General features: G+C 45.6%; 1 protein-coding gene across 1 annotated transcript in view; it reads right to left on the bottom strand.

Annotated features, from left to right (window-relative positions):
- Positions 1–18,386, bottom strand: part of SVOP (SV2 related protein) — a 67,331-nt gene that overhangs the window by 30,763 nt on the left and 18,182 nt on the right. Inside the window, exons 3-6 of the mRNA XM_025889335.2 lie at positions 15,973–16,058; positions 14,813–14,911; positions 11,136–11,207; positions 2,006–2,130 (exon numbers count right to left, since the gene is read on the bottom strand). Coding sequence (XP_025745120.2) covers positions 2,006–2,130; positions 11,136–11,207; positions 14,813–14,911; positions 15,973–16,058 — 382 coding nt within the window. The remainder of the gene's footprint in view (positions 1–2,005; positions 2,131–11,135; positions 11,208–14,812; positions 14,912–15,972; positions 16,059–18,386) is intronic.

The raw sequence follows: 18,386 nt of genomic DNA, 5'->3' as shown, positions 1-18,386 counted from the left end.
TTTCCGAGATCCCCACCTATAACAGGGACCATGTCTATCTTGCTCACTACTGTATCCCCAGCATCCAGTACTAGGCCAGTGCCATAGTAGGTGCTCAAGAAATACTGGTTGAATAAATGGATAAACTGGTCCTTGTGGGAAATTTCTCTAAATTATTGCAACAGGAATTATTATTCCTGACCTTCAACTCTCCCTACCCAGCATTGCCAGATTAATACTTCTAAAGTACCTCCCCTGCTCAAGAACTCTCAGTGGCTCCCCACTGCCTGTAGGCAATCCCTTTGGCCTGGCATTCAAGACTCTAGGAAGTTTGCCTGGTCTACCTGTCCAACCTCAGCTTTTAGTTCTCACATATCTCACGGCAACAAACTAACCAGAAGGGATCATTAGCCTTCCTCGGACTCAGCTATGGCTTCCTCTTTTCATTCAGGTCCCTTCCTATGAAATATCCCACATCATCCCCAGTCTGCCTCTGGGTCTTTCCCGATCCTTTACATCCTTAATAGAAAGGCAGTACAATGCAATTGTTAGAGCCTCGGCTCTGGAGTTAGAAGGCCCGAGTTCGGATTCTGGCTCTGCCTCTTCCTGGCTGTGTCACCCAGGGCAAGTCACTTTACCTCTCTGTGCTTCAGTTTCTGTATCTGTGAAATGGGATGAATAGTAGAACTCACCTAGGATATCTTGGGGGGATTAAATGAAATAGTCTAGGGTGCCTGGGTGGCTCAGTTGGTTAAGCGACTGCCTTCGGCTCAGGTCATGATCCTGGAGTCCCGGGATCGAGTCCCACATCGGGCTCCCTGCTCGGCGAGGAGCCTGCTTCTCCCTTTAGCCCTCCCCCCTCTCATGTACTCTCTCTCTCTCATTCTCACTCTCTCAAAATAAATAAATAAATCTTAAAAAAAAAAAAAAAGAAATAGTCTAGGAGCCAGATAGTAAATATTTTCTCTACTGAGACTACTCAACTCTGTGGCTGTATATGAAAATGGGCATAGTTAATATGTAAATGATGGGTGTGTCTGTGTTCCGATAAAACTTTATAAAACCAGTCAGCAGGTTGGATACAGCCCACATGCCATTGTCTGCCAATCTCCCAGGACAGAGTAACTTATTCCTACAACTGTGACTACTCTCAGTACTTTGACAAAAGCACCAACAAACTAACACTCGATTTGCATATGGTTAAGCCCACCCCTGCCTTGAGCTTAGGTTAGAAGGGGGTGGGGGGCCTTGTTCCGCTCATGATGGTTAAGAGCATGGATGCTGTAGGCAGACAGACTCGGGTTCTTAGTTCCAGTACATACCATATGACTTGGGCAAATGATCTCACCCATTGAGTTTTGGTTTCAACTGTAAAATGGAGATTACAATCACTTGATAAACACATACCTCCCGGGGCTGCTGTGAAATGTCCAAGAGAAATGTCCAATCAATGCTAGATCTATTAATTTTTATTATTATTTCACATTTATGACCTTCCAGTTATTGTGTTGGGGTTTTTTTTTTTTTAAAGATTTTATTTTATCTTTTAAAAGATTTATTTATTTGAAAGAGAGAGAGAAGTGAGTGAGAGAGCAGGAATAGGAGCAGAGGGAGACCCCAAGCAGGCTCTACACTGAATATGGAGGGAGCCCGATACGGGGCTCAATTCCAGGACCCTGAGATCACAACCCTAGCCAAAACCAAGAGTCAGATGCCTAACCGACTGTGTCACCCAAGTGACCCTTAAGATTTTATGTTTAAGTAATCTCTACACTCAATATGGGGTTCGCACTTACAACCCCGAGATCGAGAGCCACACGCTCCACTGACTGAGCCAGCCAGGTGCCCCTATTGTGTTGCTTTTGTACTGTCAGTCATTACAATTCTGATAACGGTAGTCCTCTCTGGCTGCATTATACCTCGTGATACCAGAAGCCCAAGTGTACCATCTCTGCATCTCCCCCAAGGCCATGAACATAGTTGACTGGCTGTCTTGCTGGATGACCAGAGCTGGGCATTTACTTACGACTGGGGGACCCCTCCAATCCCGAAGCCCACCAGGCCCCGGAGCACCAGGATCCAGCTGTACACGGGCGCGAAAGCACTGAGGATGCCATAGTACAGAGTCCAGAGCACGCTGATCTTCAGCCCCTGCAGAGAAGGAAGACACCAAGTCACAGGGCTTCTCAGCACTGCCAGGCCACATGGCCCCTGAACCTGCTGAAAGCCATCAATGGGGTCATGCTAAACAGTAATCCATACAGGCAAGGGAATACCAGGGATTCTCCGTGATGCTGCCAATCCCTGAGGGCAGGTGGTGTGGGAAAACTGTGGGACATTCTTGGTTGTCCCAATGATTGGCATTTAATATATAGGGCCCTGAGATGTTAGATGCCCCACAGTGCACGAGACTCAATAAAGACTTGTCCTGCATCCTGCACCATTGCAAATGGAACTTTCTACTTGACTCTCAATGCAGGTGAAAACTCTATGATTATCTGCACCTTGGCTTTCACTCTATTTTATATAGAAATAAGATTTGGGGGAGGAGCATAGTTTGAATATACACTTAATTTTGCAGGAATGCAACTTCTAGGTAAATCAAAGGAAGTTTGTGTGTGGCTTGATCTGGAACTTTACAAAATTGCTCATCATTTCAGAAAGCCATGTTGTTAATAGCAACACTGCATATGGGGTTTGAGTCACTGAGGGAACACTTCAGTATCTGTCTGCATTCACTGGGTTTCTACGTTTATCTATGAATAGACTGATCTAAATCTATTTCAAAATGTCAAATATAAAGAAAAAAGCATCAACAAAATTCAGTTAAATACAAGTTTATTTATAACCAGGGACAAATATTAACTACTTCCTTTTATTATCCAGGCAATTGTGCATATGCATATTTGCATATTGAAAATAAACCTTATTTAATTAATTGCCTCCTTTAAAAAAAAATCCTCCATCATATCATACTTGGGGCATTATAGCTGATTTATTTTATTATTTTATTTTTTTATACATGGCTTCTTTTAAAGATTATACAAGTGGCTACTTTATTTTATTTTTGAAATTATTTCTGGATAATTAAGGGGCATTATTAAAAGTTCTCATAACAATTTCTAAGTAAAAGGAACATTGCTTTTGATGGGTTGAGAACCACCTAAGGACACAATGCTACAAGACAAACATGCATATTCCCGCAGTGTTAATTACTCTTAGAGATTGAGAAAAAATTAAGGGTGAATGCAATTTAAAATGTTATTTTTATATCAAAATGAACACCCAACATATTATGGAGTAGAACACAAATTTTACATGGATTTTAGACCTGCAACATGGTGTCTGGGCAGGTCTCTCTCTGCAGTAATTCTCCCAGATCCAGCTTTGAGTTCATTCTCCTGTCCCCCTGGGGACACTTCAGGAGGAAAGTGTGAAGCACACTGATTTTAGATTTAAAATTAAAATGAACTGGGGCACCTGGCTGGCTCAGTCGGAAGAGCATGCAACGCTTCATCTCAGGGTTGTGAGTTCGAGCCCCATGCTGGGTGTAGAGATTACTTAAATAAACTTAAAAAAATTAAAATGAATTTAAAAGGACTAGAGAGGAAACCTGTCAGTCTGCCAGATGATTTCCAGTCTCTTGGAAAATGATTTTAAGTGGGAGAGGGAATATTTTAAATAACTTGCATTAGCTTGCAAGAAAGTGATTTCTTTTTCATTTCAATCATTATTCTTCTGATTATGTCCAAGAGAAAGGATCCATGTGGAGCCAGTCTGTCTTTAAGACCTTTTTAAACACCCACTAAGCTCTCTTTTTAACAAACAGGGCAGAGGGGCAACTGTAACCAACTAGAATTTAGTAACATTGTTTTATTTTCACTGTATTTATTTTTGCAGGTATTTCCTATTTAGGGCAATTGCTACTGATTTCCTATTTAAGACTCTCTGTAAAGTTTCCTTTTTCAAAAACATGCATTTGAGGTGTTTTTTTTTTCCTAAGATTTTTATTTATTTATTTTAGAGAGAGAGAGCACTCGGGGGTGGGGGGTAGGGGCAGAGGGAGAGTGAGAGAGAGTATCTCAAGCGGACTCCCCACTGAGCATGGAGATCATGACCTGAGCCAAAATCAAGAATCTGACGCCCAACCGACTAAACCACCCAGGTGCCCTGGTTTGTTGTTGTTGTTTTTAAGATTTTATTTTACTTTTAAGATTTATTTATTTCAGAGAGAGAGCACACAGTGGGGGTAGAGGCAGAGGGAGAGGGAGAGAATCCCAAGCAGACTCCTCGCCAAGGGTGGAACCTGACCCAGGGCTCAACCTCACCACCCTGAGATCATGACCTGAGCTGAAATCAAGTGTTGGCCGCTTAACCAACTCAGCCACCCAGGTGCCCTGTTTTGTTTTTTTAACAAAATGGGTATAGAGATCAATATTAAGTACATAACAAAACAGGTAGGATAGGAATTATTAAAGGCTAGGGCATTTCTGCACCCCTAAAATGCATAACTATGAAATCAGTAACTTGCCATATATACCTACTTCCTTTCTTTTGGCTTAAGCTAACTTAAGAGGGGTTTGCTTCCTTGGAACCCAGGAGTCTTGAATCAGAAATAGGACATCACTGGGGACACCTGGGTGGCTCGGTCAGTTAAGGGTCTGCCTTCGGCTCAGGTCATGATCCTGGCACCCCACGATGGAGCCCCGCATTAGGCTCCCTGCTTAGCTGGGAGTCTGCTTCTCCCTCTCCCTCTGCCCCTCCCCCTGCTCCTTCTCTCTCTCTCTTAAATAAATAAATACAATCTTAGAAAAAAAAAAGAAATAGGACATCATTAGCAGCAGAGAAAATGAAAAGAGGGAAAACAGAGCAGGGGGAGAGGAGAACATAGAGAAGAGGCACCAAGACTGGTGCCTGAGAGCTAAGCCTCCCTCCAGGGACTGCCTGGGAGCTGCGTCATCCCGTTGGGGTTCCCGCGTGACCCCATGCCAGGCAACAAAGACCTGCATGTGACCTATTCTGTAGGGTCACAGCAGACTGCATCTGGCTCTGCATTGGCCTGCTGATGCCAGGGCTTTCCAGATGGCCAGGAAATGTGGACTCAGCAACCATTTGTGAGTATCATCGTGGCTATGCAAAGGCATGGGTGCTGCCAACAAGCCCCATCCAAGCACTGCTCTGGACTCTACAGAAATGTCTCCTGGGCTTTTGAGCTTTTTATTAACCACACTTGTCATTCTGCTTAACATCTGTCCTGCCTGTCAGATTGTTGGTCCCTTCTCCCCCCCACCCCTCTCTTCTTCTCTCTCCTTTTCTTCCTTCCATATTCATTAACTGAGCATCCCCTGTATGCCAGGCTCTAGAGATAGAAGCACAGACATTATGCATTCATTAAAAATTGCTCATTCAATTATTCATTTAACAGTAAACATATATCAAGTGCCTGCTGTATGTGAGGCACTAGAAATAAGGCTATATATTATTCATTCATCCCATATACATGTATCAGACACCTGCTATGTGCCTAGCACTAAACGGACGGTATGCATCATTCATTCAATCATTTGTTCAATATACATGTACTGAGCACCTGTCACGGGCCTGGCATACATTGAGTGCCTGCTGGTTGCTAAACACTGGACCTTGTCTTGGGCTATAGCAGGGAAGGTGACAGCCAGAGTCTCTGACTTCATGGACCTTTCATTTCAGTTTTGTAAATCACTGTCCCATGATTATGCTGGGTCCTCACAGCAGCCCGTGGAAAGAGGCTGCTATTTCCAGTCCTACTTCACAAATCAGCCCAGTGAGGGTCAAAGTAGTTGAGTGATTTGTCCAGGATCAGCAGAGTCAAACCTGGAGTCAGGAACTTCCAACCCCAAATGCTGTACTTTGAACGAGCCACTCCCCTCCTCCTGGGGCTCCCATTGCCTCTGACAGAGAACATACATGATGGTGTTATGCAGCAAGGACGGGTGGGTCCGGGTGAATGCAAGAGAACTTGGCCTGTGTAGTCAGCCTCTGCTCCGCTCTAGCCAAAAGTTGCCATCACAGAATGTGGACCCCGGGTTGCCAGATAGCTCAATTAAAAAAAAGAAAAAAAAGACAATCCGCAACTCTTTATTTTTATGCATAATACATTATTTTTGAGACAGAGGCAGCTGATTCAAAATCCTGTACAGCGTTCATGGGTTAAATAAAACACATCTGTAGACGATGTTAGGTTCATGGCTCACTGGTTTACAACCTGTAGCCTGGAAAGGCTTCAAGCTTCTGCTCCAAGAAGCTGAAGGTCTTGCCACCAATTGGTTGCCAGGTCTGCAGCCTCCAAAAGGAGCATGCTGATGTTATCATCATGAGCATTGCTCACCCCTGGAAGGCTGTCAGCTCCGCGCTCCTGGTGTCCTCGGGGCATGCCCAGGACAAGGAAAATAGTCATGGGGCAAGGAGGCCTGGGGAACTTCAAAATATTGAGATGAGAGGCCTGTTGCCTGCCAGCCACCTCCTTTTCCCTCCTTACAGATAACATGAACCCATAGCTTTTGAACTAGCTAGTGACCTGATCATATTCTGAAATGTTTCTTCTTTGAGTCACAGCCAATAATAGTTACCATTGATCACGGGCTAATCATGGGTCAGTAAATACTGTTCTAAGTGCATTACCTCCATTTCTCATATAACACTCCCAGCAACCCTCTGAACTATTGCTCTTGTCAACCTGACTTTACAGATGGGGAAACTGAGGCTCAGAGCGGTGAAACAATTTGCTTAAGGTTCCCTCACTCGACAGAGGGGATGGAACATCTTCATCCCGGCAAGGCCACACACCCACAGCTGCCCTTCCTTTGTGAGGCTGCCATAAGCCCCCAGGGTATAGAAGCTTCTGTAGGAATCAAAGTGGCCCACTGAGTTCTAACCCCTTACTTGAGTCCCTTGCAGAGTCATGCAGTGGACGCCCTCCCAGAAGCCTCCCAGCTGGGCGGAGGCAGATCAAGGAGCTAGGAGGAGATTCTTGGCACTTGCTAAAGCTCGCCAGCTGCCAGGCTCACCCTCTGTTTCTGGAGGAGTTCTACAGAAGCTTTATAATTAGAACCTGATCCATCCTCCCTGCGGTTGGGTCAGAATTCCATGCAGGGAAGAGGGGGCCCTGCAGTCTGGGGGCGCTTTTCTCTTCCCTCCGGTTGGGAGAGCTAGAGGACCACTCTATAGGCACCCTCTTAGGCTTCATCTGTTTGGAATGGATGAATGTTGAACTGCTTAACTGAACTCAGGGGGACGATTCAGTTATATCTCACAGCAGCCACGGATGTGGACTCTGGAGCCAGACACACCTGCATTTTAACACTGGCATGACCATTTATTGTCATGAGCTTGGCAAATGATAGAAACAATGGGCATTTATGAATTGCTTCCTCTGGGCCAAGAGCTTTTTGTGCAAAGGCCCACTGACTCCTAGAATGCCTCTATGGAAGGGATACTATTATTATCTTACTAACAGATGAGGAAACTCTGGCACAGGGAGGTTGAGTAACTTGTTCAGGGTCATGCAGCCTGTCTGTGGAGGAGCCGGGATTTGAACCTTGGCAGTCTGACCTCAAAGTCCATGCTTTCACAAGGATGGCATGTTAGCATTTCCTTTATCCAAATGAGCACTGGAGGTAAATAGGAAATTAGGGCGGAGCAGTCCCAGGTGATGCAATACGATGATGCAGAATGAACTCTCCACAATAGTGCAACTTGGCATCACCTGTGCATTCACCCTGAAGCCTGGTTTCTCAATCCTGGTGCCCTTCACAGTTTGGAATGTCCTGTGGACTTTGGGAAATCGAGCAGAATCTCTGACTCACTAGGTGCCAAGAGCACCCCTCCCCTCCATTGTGACAACCAAAAAAAAAAAAAATCGTCTCTAGACATTGCTGAGTGTCCCCCGGGAGGAAGGGGGAGACAAAAATCTGCCTACTCCCTCCCCCAGTGAGAACTACTGTTCTAGAATTTGCCAAAATGTGTTCAGAACTCACAAGATTCAGTAAATGGCATTACTGAAAACCCATCTAGGAATCTTTTTAAAATCTGAGCTCTAGTTTTCTCCTCCTCATCATAAAACGAAGACATCTACATGCCATACCTCCTGGGAACACCGTAGGCACGACTGACGTTAGTGGCAGAATGAGCACGCTCTTTGGAAGGATGTCAGGATCGTAAACTAACAACCTTTTGGGGCTTCTCGGTAAACAGAAAACACTCATCAGTAAAGCCCCTTGCTGGTCTGGAGAGGATGAGAGAGCGGCAGAGAGTGGCAACAAGATCTGATTTTCATCCATCCAGCTCAGCCACTCGAGAAGTATTTATGGAGTGTCTGCTATAAGGCAGGTGCTCTGCCAGGAGCCCAGGGCCACCTCGGGGAGAAAACAGGCACAGCCACCTTCCTCATGGGGTTTACTGCACTCACCTGGCCATCCTCCTGCCCCTGGCAGACATCACTAATCGATCACAGCACTGTCCCACTGAGCCTTCCCACTCCTCAAGTCCATGTGTCTGGCATCCACTACTGAATGATTAGAACAGACACACAAGGGACAACAAACCCATTTGCCCTTTAGTTTCAGGAATTCAATAAATGGTAGCTGTTACTATCAGCTATTAGTAATCCAATCTCCCCTGACATAAAAAAGGAAACTGAGGCCCCAAGAAAGGGGAGTAATTTGCTTTAGTCACCCAGTGGCAGACCCAGGCTCCAAATGCAGGCTATTTTCACTCCTTCCCCCCTGTATTCCTCATGGCTTCATGATTCAGCAATTGGGTAACAGAATTTGGGGCACAGTAAAGTTCCTTGTGACAGGTTCCTACATTTTTGTGTGTGCATATGCATGTTTGCCTCAAGAGCAAGTAAATAAAAAATGTTTTTAGGCAGAGACAGAGGGGACAAGTCGTCCACAGTCTGCACAGGAAGAGGCCACATGAAGACTTTAGAAGAGCTTTCTCCTTTGATTATTTTAAAACTGCAAAGGCTAACGTTAGGTCCAGCCTCAGCCACATATTTGCAGTTTTCAATGCCGAAGTGCCACCCAAGAATGGCTCTGCTTTATTTTAAGAGGGCTTCCCTTTCCTCCCTCCCTCCCTCCCATCCTTCCTTCCTGCCTTCTTCCTTTCCTTCTAACCTCCCTCCCTTCTATCCACCCTTTCTTCTATCCCTCCCTCCCTTCCTCCTTCCTCCCTCCCTCCCTCTCTCCAGCTCTGGCTCTGTTCTATCTTCCAACCAGAAAATTGCTGAAGCAATGACTTACACCCTCCAGAAAAAGGAAGGGGGTGGGAGGGGGTGTATGGACAGAGTTTAGAGAGCTACAGCCTGAAAACCAGAGTCACCCAGGTTCTATTCTCTTTGGGAGGCCTGGAGAGGTCTTCCCAGCTGACCTCTGCAGCCTCTAAAACCAACCAGGAGCCCCTGTGCTATAATGGCTGCAGTTGGTTTCCCAGCCTGGTCACCTCTGGTCCTGCCCCAGCCGCTTATTGGTGGTTTTATAAGTCAATGTCTCCCAAGTGTCTGCTGGCCCATGTGTTTCCTGTCCAGCCACAGTGGGAGGGGCTGCAGCTGGACTGCACTGTTCAACCATCCATCTATCCATCCATCCCTCCATCCACTGAGCCAACATACATTGATTGAACATCTACAGATTCAAGCCATAGCATCATGGTTAAGGCAAGAGTCTAGACTTAGAAGGAGTGAGACCTGGCTGTGTGACATACAAACTGCGTGGCTTGGGCAAGTTGCCCACACCCCATGCCTCAGTTTCCCCTTCCATAAAATCAGATTGATAATAGTACCGGGGTTTGGGTGAGCTGATGCATGTATCACGCTTGGTACAGGGCCTGCCATACAAGGCACTGTGTTATTTTCAGTCTGTGGCATGCTGGTTACAGTAGACCCCACCTGTTACCTCCTCAGCATCCATCTCTCCCTTCTTCTTTCCTAACAGAATTCTAAGTTTGTTTAGATATCTACACTAGTCTAAGTCAGTTCTCAAAGTATGGGCCCCGGACCAGCAGCATCAGCAACCCCTGGAAACTCCTCAGAAATGCTATCATTGCAATCCAGTTCACATGTGTCCTGTGCCTATGATGTATCTGGCATTGTACAAAGCCTTTCAGACCTAGGTTCTCAACGAACCCTCCAATGTAGACTCCGTTATTTTTTTTCTTTATACAGAGGAGGAAATTGATGCTCAGAGAGGTCAATTCACTTGCCCAAGGTCACACAGCCAGGAGTGGCAGGATCGCGACTGAACCCAGATCCACCTGATTCCAGAGCCCAAGCATGTAACCAACTACACCATCCTGCCTCCAGAGAAGCTGCAGGTTGAGGAGGAGAGTCCAGGAAAGAGAATAATAAAGCAGTCAGGGGGTGCAATCACTCAGAATTGCACAATTAGTCCTGAGCAGGGCACTTAACCAAGTAGAGCCTGCCTAGGTTTATAGAGATCTTTTCTCCCATCAGGCCCAAGTTTATGGTTTGGAGGACTATAATTTCACCTGCTGAAGGATTCAAAGCACCCAGGGGCACCCTAGCAAAGCAAGAGCAGTGTGAAATACAAAGGGGACCATGAAGTAACAAACCGATAAAACAGTAAGAGCTCAATGCGATGCCAGACCTGTAAGTTCCCTCCTTCCTTCTTGTTTACAAATCCATTTCATGTCATATCTGAGGCTGGGCTTCCCCCAAAGCAGACCCTGACACAATAATTCTAGTACAAACGGTTTATTTAGATGGTGATCCCAGGAGGAGTGGGGAAGGCAGACAGGTTCTCACGGTGGGCCCCGGAGTTCAATGCTGCTGGGATTGAGGGATGATTCATTTAGGTCCAGAAAGTTGACGTCTTTATCTACCAGCCCTTGACAGCCCCCAGCCTCGTGTAAGGGAATGGTGAGCGCCAAGGGGACCGGGGTGGGAACCGACAGCGTCTTCGGCATTCTGAAACGTACACGCTTGGGCCCCACTAGGCATGTGTGATTTCGAGAGTCCACGGCCTCAGAGCAATGTCTTCTCACTGCATTTTGACAGAGCTAATTGGGCCTCCCCAATGCTAAGCAGCACTGTTTTGCTACTTGTCAACGCCACCATGGAGATAACCCAGAGGACATGCACTTAGGAGAGGTCGCCTTACTGTTTTCCTGCCGTACTGGTCTGAGATGTTTCCCCAGAGCGTGGAGCTGGACATCATGCCGACAAAGACCACCTGTGGATGGAAAGACAGGGTCTGTTAGACAGTGACACATAGCATCGCAGAGAAAAGGAACAATGACGTGAACCTGTCATATCACATCCTAGTAACACTAATGAGCCAACATTGGCTGAGATCCTGTGAAGGTACAAACACTGTTCCGTGTGCTTCATGTTATTGTTTAAGCCTCACCACAATCCTGTGGGGTGGGTGATAGCTTATCCCCAGGTGACAGAGGAAACCGAGACTCACAGGGGGACGTCCCTTGCCCAGGGTCACACAGGTGTAAGCAGGACAGCCTGGGCTGGAATCAGGCAGTATAGCCACAGAGCTGGCATCTTGCCAATTTCTCGCCATAAAATCAAGGGTAGAGTTTGGAGGGTGCGAGAAACAGAAGACAGAAGGTTGGGATGAGAACTGTAAGCTATTTGTAAGAGGAAACACTCATGGAGTGCTCACGGTGTGCCCCGCAATTCACTGTTACCTTGTTAATTTTTGAACAGAGCCGATGAGGTTTGAATGATCATACCCATTTTATAGATGGAGAGCCCGAGGCTCAGAGGGTTAAAAAAAACCTGCTCAGTACCCTGGGGGGAGAGGGTAGAGCCAGGTCTTAAACCAAGGAAGGCTGGGTGGAGCTTTCAGGCTTGAGTCCTATCCTTACCCTCTGCAAGTGTGGGATAGCACGCTAAATGCTTTGTACTCACATCTTACCTAATGTTCATGGTGGCTTTACGAGATGGGTGCCATTATCATCCCCATTTTGCAGATAAGGCAACTGAGGCCCAAAGAGGTGAAGGCACTGCCCAGTGCTGTCTGACCCCCAAACTGCAGACATGACCTGGGGCAGCGGGCTGCAAACGGGGGTTACACAGAGGCAGGTGCTCCAACCAGACATGGCTATTCTTAAAGGAATTAATTTCCAGGTCCTCAACTTCCATATAGACTCTTTCCTGAGAACAGGCTAGGGGTCGTCTTGCCTGTTCCCTGCCCCACTCTCCCTTTCTCAACCACCCCTTCTCGCTTCTCACTACCTCCACCTCACAGGCCAGTGCTTTGAGGTTAAACCCTCTAGGACGCCTCCAAAGGGACACCAATGACAAGTTACAAATCCTTTTGCGAGTCATCTTGCTGCCAATTCCTTTTTAGTATTTTTAACCAAATTGAAAGAGAGCCTAATCAAGCTGTCAGCAAATTAGATCACTAAAAATAACCTTTCATAAGCAGTTGCTGTGTGCTCTCCAGCATATAACTTGGAAGTTGCTGAAAAAAAAAACCAAGTGGCATTAGTTTATTGAGTTATTACAAGACTCCTTCAGTCCCCCCTCAGTTTTTATATGAAACAAAGTAAAAATGAAAAATAGGAAAGGAATTGCCGCCAAGCCCTATCTCACTTTAATAGAAAGTCATCATCCAAGAATACGGGATGTAATTGGGAGACGCTCCACACCACTCATTACAAGGTAGATTCCTGATAAAAATTCACTTGTGTTTAACAATTATTTACCAAAAGTAATTCTTTCTCTTTTTTTAAGTAATGCTTTCTTGTTTCGATCTATTACATATTACTAAAAACTATCATGGTAACTCAGTGCAGGAGAAAAATGTCAACACTTAAGAGCCTATGAGCTCAGAAAATTAAAAGCGATATAAAATTTATGTATTCTGTCCCAGAAAATTCTGACAGGTGATAAATGGCATGGTTTCAAGTAGAGTAAAACATTGCTATGATAAAATGTGGAGATGTGGAATGGAAATGCCAGTCCAAGAAGAAAAGAAAACAAGGCAAAATTTCCAAATACTTCTGAAGACCTTATTCGTATTATTTTAAAACAGAGGACAGCAGGTATCAGGTAAGTATTTCAATTCCACTGGGCACATTTTAAAAAGGGATATGAAATTTTACTCAATTTTTAAAATGTTTCAATACACCAGAAATCATCGAATCTGTAACCTGCAATTTAAAAACATTTAACATTGGGGTGCCTGGATGCGACTCTTGATTTCGGGATTGTGAGTTCGACCCCCACATTGGGTGTAGAGATGACTTAACTAAATAAAACTTTAAAAACATAAAAACATTTAAGGTCAAAAAAGTTTTTAAAATAAAAATAAGGGGCGCCTGAGTGGCTCAGATGGTTAAGCGTCTGCCTTCAGCTCAGGTCATGGTCCCAGGGTCCTGGGATCGGGTCCCGCATCGGGCTCCCTGCTCGGCGGGGAGTCTGCTTCTCCCTCTTCCTCTGCCTCTCCCTACTGCTCCCGCTGTCTCTCTCTATCTCTGTATCTCTCTGTCTCAAATGAATAAATAAAAAATTCTTTAAAAAAATAAACAAGAGTAAAATAAAGACATTTAATATCCATTTTAAAATCTATGAGAGTCCTGGGGCCTGCATAGTTTTTAGAAAATTCTTTTCTAGATAACCTAGAGCAAAAATGTTTGAAGATTGCTGTCTTGGGGTGAAGTGTTGCCTTAATCATGTGCTAAGGGATATCCCTGCCCCCTGGAAGAATTAAGCGTTCCCCGCAAACACGCAATTCCCCCATGTTCCCTCCCCGGAGGGAGGGATCTAGGCACAGCAGAGCACCAGTTGATACCACGGTAGTTACGGTAATATTGCACCATATTTCCTATGACAACAGTGTGGGTCCTTCTTATCCTCCTTATGTACATTATGCAGGTAAAGCAACTCCCGCTGCGTTCTAACTTTCCCACGGAAGCTTGGCCAGTAAGTGGTGACTGTTACAGCCAAGAAGTCTCCACACTGCAAAAATACAGCCCTGTGGGTATGCTTCAGGGGGGTATCAGTGCTGATATCAGGCCTGGTTGCTGAAGGCGCTCAAGCCACTCCAGAACACTTACAGCATTCTGGGGGGTGCTCCTAGTTAGCTATGACTGTACTCTGCCAGTAGCTGGGCTGTGTGACATTTTGCGAGTGACTTTACCTCTCTGTGCCTCATTTTCCTCAGCTAATAATAGTACTTACCTCCTAGGGTTGTGAGGATTAAAGAGCACAATATATATTATGCATAGATTGCATGCAATATATGGAAAGCTCTTTGCACAGTAAGAGCTCAAGAAATATTAGCTTTTGTACCATTATTATTACCCTCTTATCCAGCCTGGCCATTCCCCTCCCTTTTAGACGGTTGCCGCTGGACTCTCCTAACAAATATTGAGGGTTCTCCCTCACTCTCCGTCAAGTCTTAATTCAGGGAGCAGCGCTCCCTACCATTTATTAAACCTCTACTATGTGTCAGGCACGGTGTTGTTTCAATCCTCAGATCACCCTTGTGCAAGAGGAACTGGCATCTCCTTTTTGCCATCAAGTGAGGTTAGGAGGTTCATGTGCAGGTGGGTTCCAACTTCCCAGCAATTGAGCAGAAAGTCTGGGACCCCAGGTCATGGGACCCCTGGGTGGAGCAGTGTTGGCTGCAAACCTGCCGGGATATGCAAGGTGCACAGCGGAGTAAAAGGAAGCTGGGGTCCCCATTGTTTCCAACCAGGGCTTAATTCTTTCCTGCTGAGCGCTTGCCAGCAGCAAGAGAGGGAGACACCCCACAGAATGCCCTAGGGGGTGTTCTGAACGCGCATGACCGGAGAGAGCGGCAGGGCTGCCTACCGAGGTCAGCAATGCAACCTGCCAGCTGGGGAGTCTCCATTCGCAGTGTAGCTGTGGTGCAAGGATGCTCAGGATCATCATTTCCATGGCATCGGCCATCTGCAGAGAGGAAGCAAACATCGTGAGGCCAGGATCTGCCCAGGGCTGGGGCCGGCTGCACCCAAGTCCATGATCCCTGGGAGAGCATGCAGAACCACCCTCTTCCACTGGCTGCTGAGCACCCTTCTGCACATCGAAACACACTGAAAGGTCCGGTAGTTCAAACAGTGTGGTACCACGTGGGAATTGACAAGTAGGCATTTAACATTCTGTGTGTTTCTGTGTTTAAAACAATAGGGGCATTCCCCAAATGAAGTGGGGAAACATTCTATCTCTAAAATCTGAGAAAACCTTTTGTAGAGGTAGAGAGACAATGACCTTTTCTCTTTAGCTCAATTAAAGACCAGTTTATCTTTGGTTTATAAACCTCAGGCAGAACTGTCAGTATATTTAACAAAGACGACCTTTTAATGTATTAACACACACCAGGAAGTCGCAGTAATTACACATCGTGGTACCTTTATGAGACGAGACAGAAATGAGAGACCAGAAGCAGACCCACATGGCCGTGAGAATGTGATGGATAATGCAGGTGGCTTTTTAAGTTAGGGGGGACAATGGTGTGGGGAAACTGGAGATTCATTTGAAAAAAATAGGTAGTTTGGTCACCATCTTGCAGCATTCATAAAAGTCAGTTTCAATTGTATTAAAGGTCTAGATGTTTTCTTTGCTAGAGGTGGATTAGGGGATTTTTAACAAAGGATCATGAAACTCTTGAAGCAGGAGGCACATTTTTATTTGTGCATGTTTATCTAGGGTGAGCTCCACAGACGACATCATAATCTTATGGCAGCCCTGAGTCCCAAATGGTTGAGAACCACCACTTAATTTAGCCAGAAGCTTCAAATCCACCTTGAGGGCAATCGCCAACTACACTCAAACTCTTGCCAAGGCTGGATCTTCATGATCACCGGGATCACGCAACATAAACTTTTGTTGATTCAAGCAAAGGCTCCATGTGGAGGGAACTATGTCCTTCCTTATGGCCCCTGGAAGTCAGTTGGGCAGCATGAGGTTTCCTGGAGACTGAATGTGAGGTTACCACCCCCAGAAATACTTGCCCAAGCCAAGCCAGTGAGAACAGACAGCTTCCATTGAAATTTTCCAAACCCAATGGCTTCCACTGCATCTTCCACCATGAAAGTATCTGGAAAGGAGAGAGAGAGAGCGGGGGAAGGAATGAGTGCATCCTGCACTTATCCTCATGTGGGGGGCTTGGGGGATGGTCTACAACCAAGCTTAGTAAAGACAGCACACACTACTTCTAGAAATGTTATCCTAGAGAAACACTCCTGCAAATGTGAAGAGATACCTTGCTACAAAGTCCACGGCAACATTGTTTGTAAAAGGGAAAAAAGGAAAACCCAGAAAGTCTATCAACAGGGGTTGGTTAGATAAATTATTATATATATCATAATCATATATACATGTGTATATATCAACATTATGAAATATGACCTGCCTGTTAAAAAGAATGTGCAGATACAGGAAGATGCATCCAACATATTGTTAATTAATTTTTGAAAACAAAGCAAAATGCACAGCATATTTAGTATGAGTCTCTTCTGGGAAATGTACACGCCTATTTGTATGTGTACGCATATGGATGGATGTTTGTGTCGGTGCATGGAATGTATACCAAACTTTACATTATGGTTGCATTTTTGTTGTCTTTGGAGAGAGGAAGGGAGAGATCCTATGAGATTTTAGCTCTCTTCGACAATGTATGGCTTCATAGTCAGGAAAGAAAGAAAGACTTTTTAAAAGCAAAATGCCACTGCATTTGGAAAGAAAGCTGTCCACATTATATTGTGAAGTCAAAAAGGTAACTGGGGAGAGGTATGTATCGTTAAGAGTGGTCTTTTGATAAAATTAGGTGTGTGTGTGTGTGTGTGTGTGTGTGTGTGTGTGTGTTTGTCCTCACACGCCATGCAGGAGAAGTAAAATTGAATGTCCACAGACTGTTAATAAGGTCATCTTTGAGGATGGCACTCACTTTCCCACTTTGTACCTTTCTCTAGTGTCGAAATGCCTTCCAAAGGAACATGTGTTATTTGTGTACTCAGAAAAAGTAGGATGTAATTGATATGCTAAGAAGTGTTTTTTGAAAAATATGGAAAGACCAAACACAATCTAGTAGGCTGGACGGTGTCCTGCAACAACACACCTGGAAAAACCGGTGAAATCTGAATAAAGTCTGGGGTTTAGCCAATAGCATGGCACCAGCGTTCATTCCTTCATTTGGACAAATGCACGGTGGCCAGGTGAGATATTACCACCAGGAGAAGCTGCATGAAGGGCATGTGGGAGCTCTCTCAACTATATTTCAACTTTTCTGTAAATCTACAAGGGTTTCCAGAAAAAGTTAATTACAAAATAAAAATACTAAAGGAGCGCCCTGGGTGGCCCTTCTGTGAGCTGCCTCTGAGGCTCTCATCAGCCCCTGCTGGGAGTTGTCATCTTTGTAGAATTTCAATCATGAGCCTCTTGTATCAATCATAATTTTCTCCAGAAGTGTGAGCTGGTGTTTATCACATCAGCAGGGGCTGGTTTCCTCCAGCAAACAAATACTGGGGAGAAAGCAGAGTGAGTCCTGGAGAGTCATCAGTAAGAAGAAGAGAAAAACATAAAGGTGCGCATCTGATTGCTCACTGTGGGCCAGGCACCATACAAAGACCTTGATGTTCACTGTCCCATTTAGTCCCTGTCTCAGCTATTAGTTCAGGCCCAGTCCAAGCTCCCTGTTGCAGAGGAGGACATGGACTTGCTCAGCGTCACACAGTGGCGGCACTGTAGCTCTGGGCGCTGAGCCCAGATCAGCCTGGGAATGAAGCCAGTGCCCCCAACCACTGCCTGCCCCCACCCCCAGCCACTGCATCCTTGGATCTCCCACCCCAGCCAGGTTTAGGGTTTAAGACATTAACCCTCTCTCATGTTGGGAATCTGGGGCCTTTCAGGAATGCCTGTAATGTTTTGGTCCATCAGCATCATGTGTGAGGGGAGACCAGGTCCGAAGGCCCCACCTCAGGTCTCCTGTTTGACCAGCTCTACTCAGAGGAGCACAAGGTCATGGGTCTGAATATATGCTCTGAGGCCAGATTGCCTGGCTGTGGACCCAGCGTTGCTAATTCTTAGCTGTGTGACCCCGGGCAAGATACTGAGTCTTTCTGTGCTTCAGTTTTCTCTTCTGCAAAAGGGGGAAGATGAGCATAATAATTCCAACTAGAACCGGTGTGAAGATTAAATGGGTCATATGTGTAAAGTGCTTCGCACGGTGCCTGGCCCAGAGTAAATCCTCAGCCGATGTCAGCTGCTCCTGTCATCATGGTCATCATCACCCTCATCACCACCAACCACCATCATCATTACACACTATCATCACCACCACCAGCATCGTCATCACCACCATCACCACCACCATGATCATCACCATCATCAGCATCACCACCATCACCATCATCATCCTATCATCCTC

Source organism: Callorhinus ursinus, unplaced genomic scaffold (genome assembly GCF_003265705.2).
Source record: "Callorhinus ursinus isolate GAN/ISIS: 27379988/994484 unplaced genomic scaffold, GSC_fseal_2.0 scaffold41, whole genome shotgun sequence".
Classification (NCBI taxonomy): domain Eukaryota; kingdom Metazoa; phylum Chordata; class Mammalia; order Carnivora; family Otariidae; genus Callorhinus; species Callorhinus ursinus.
This window is presented reverse-complemented; position numbering and strand designations above follow the sequence as displayed.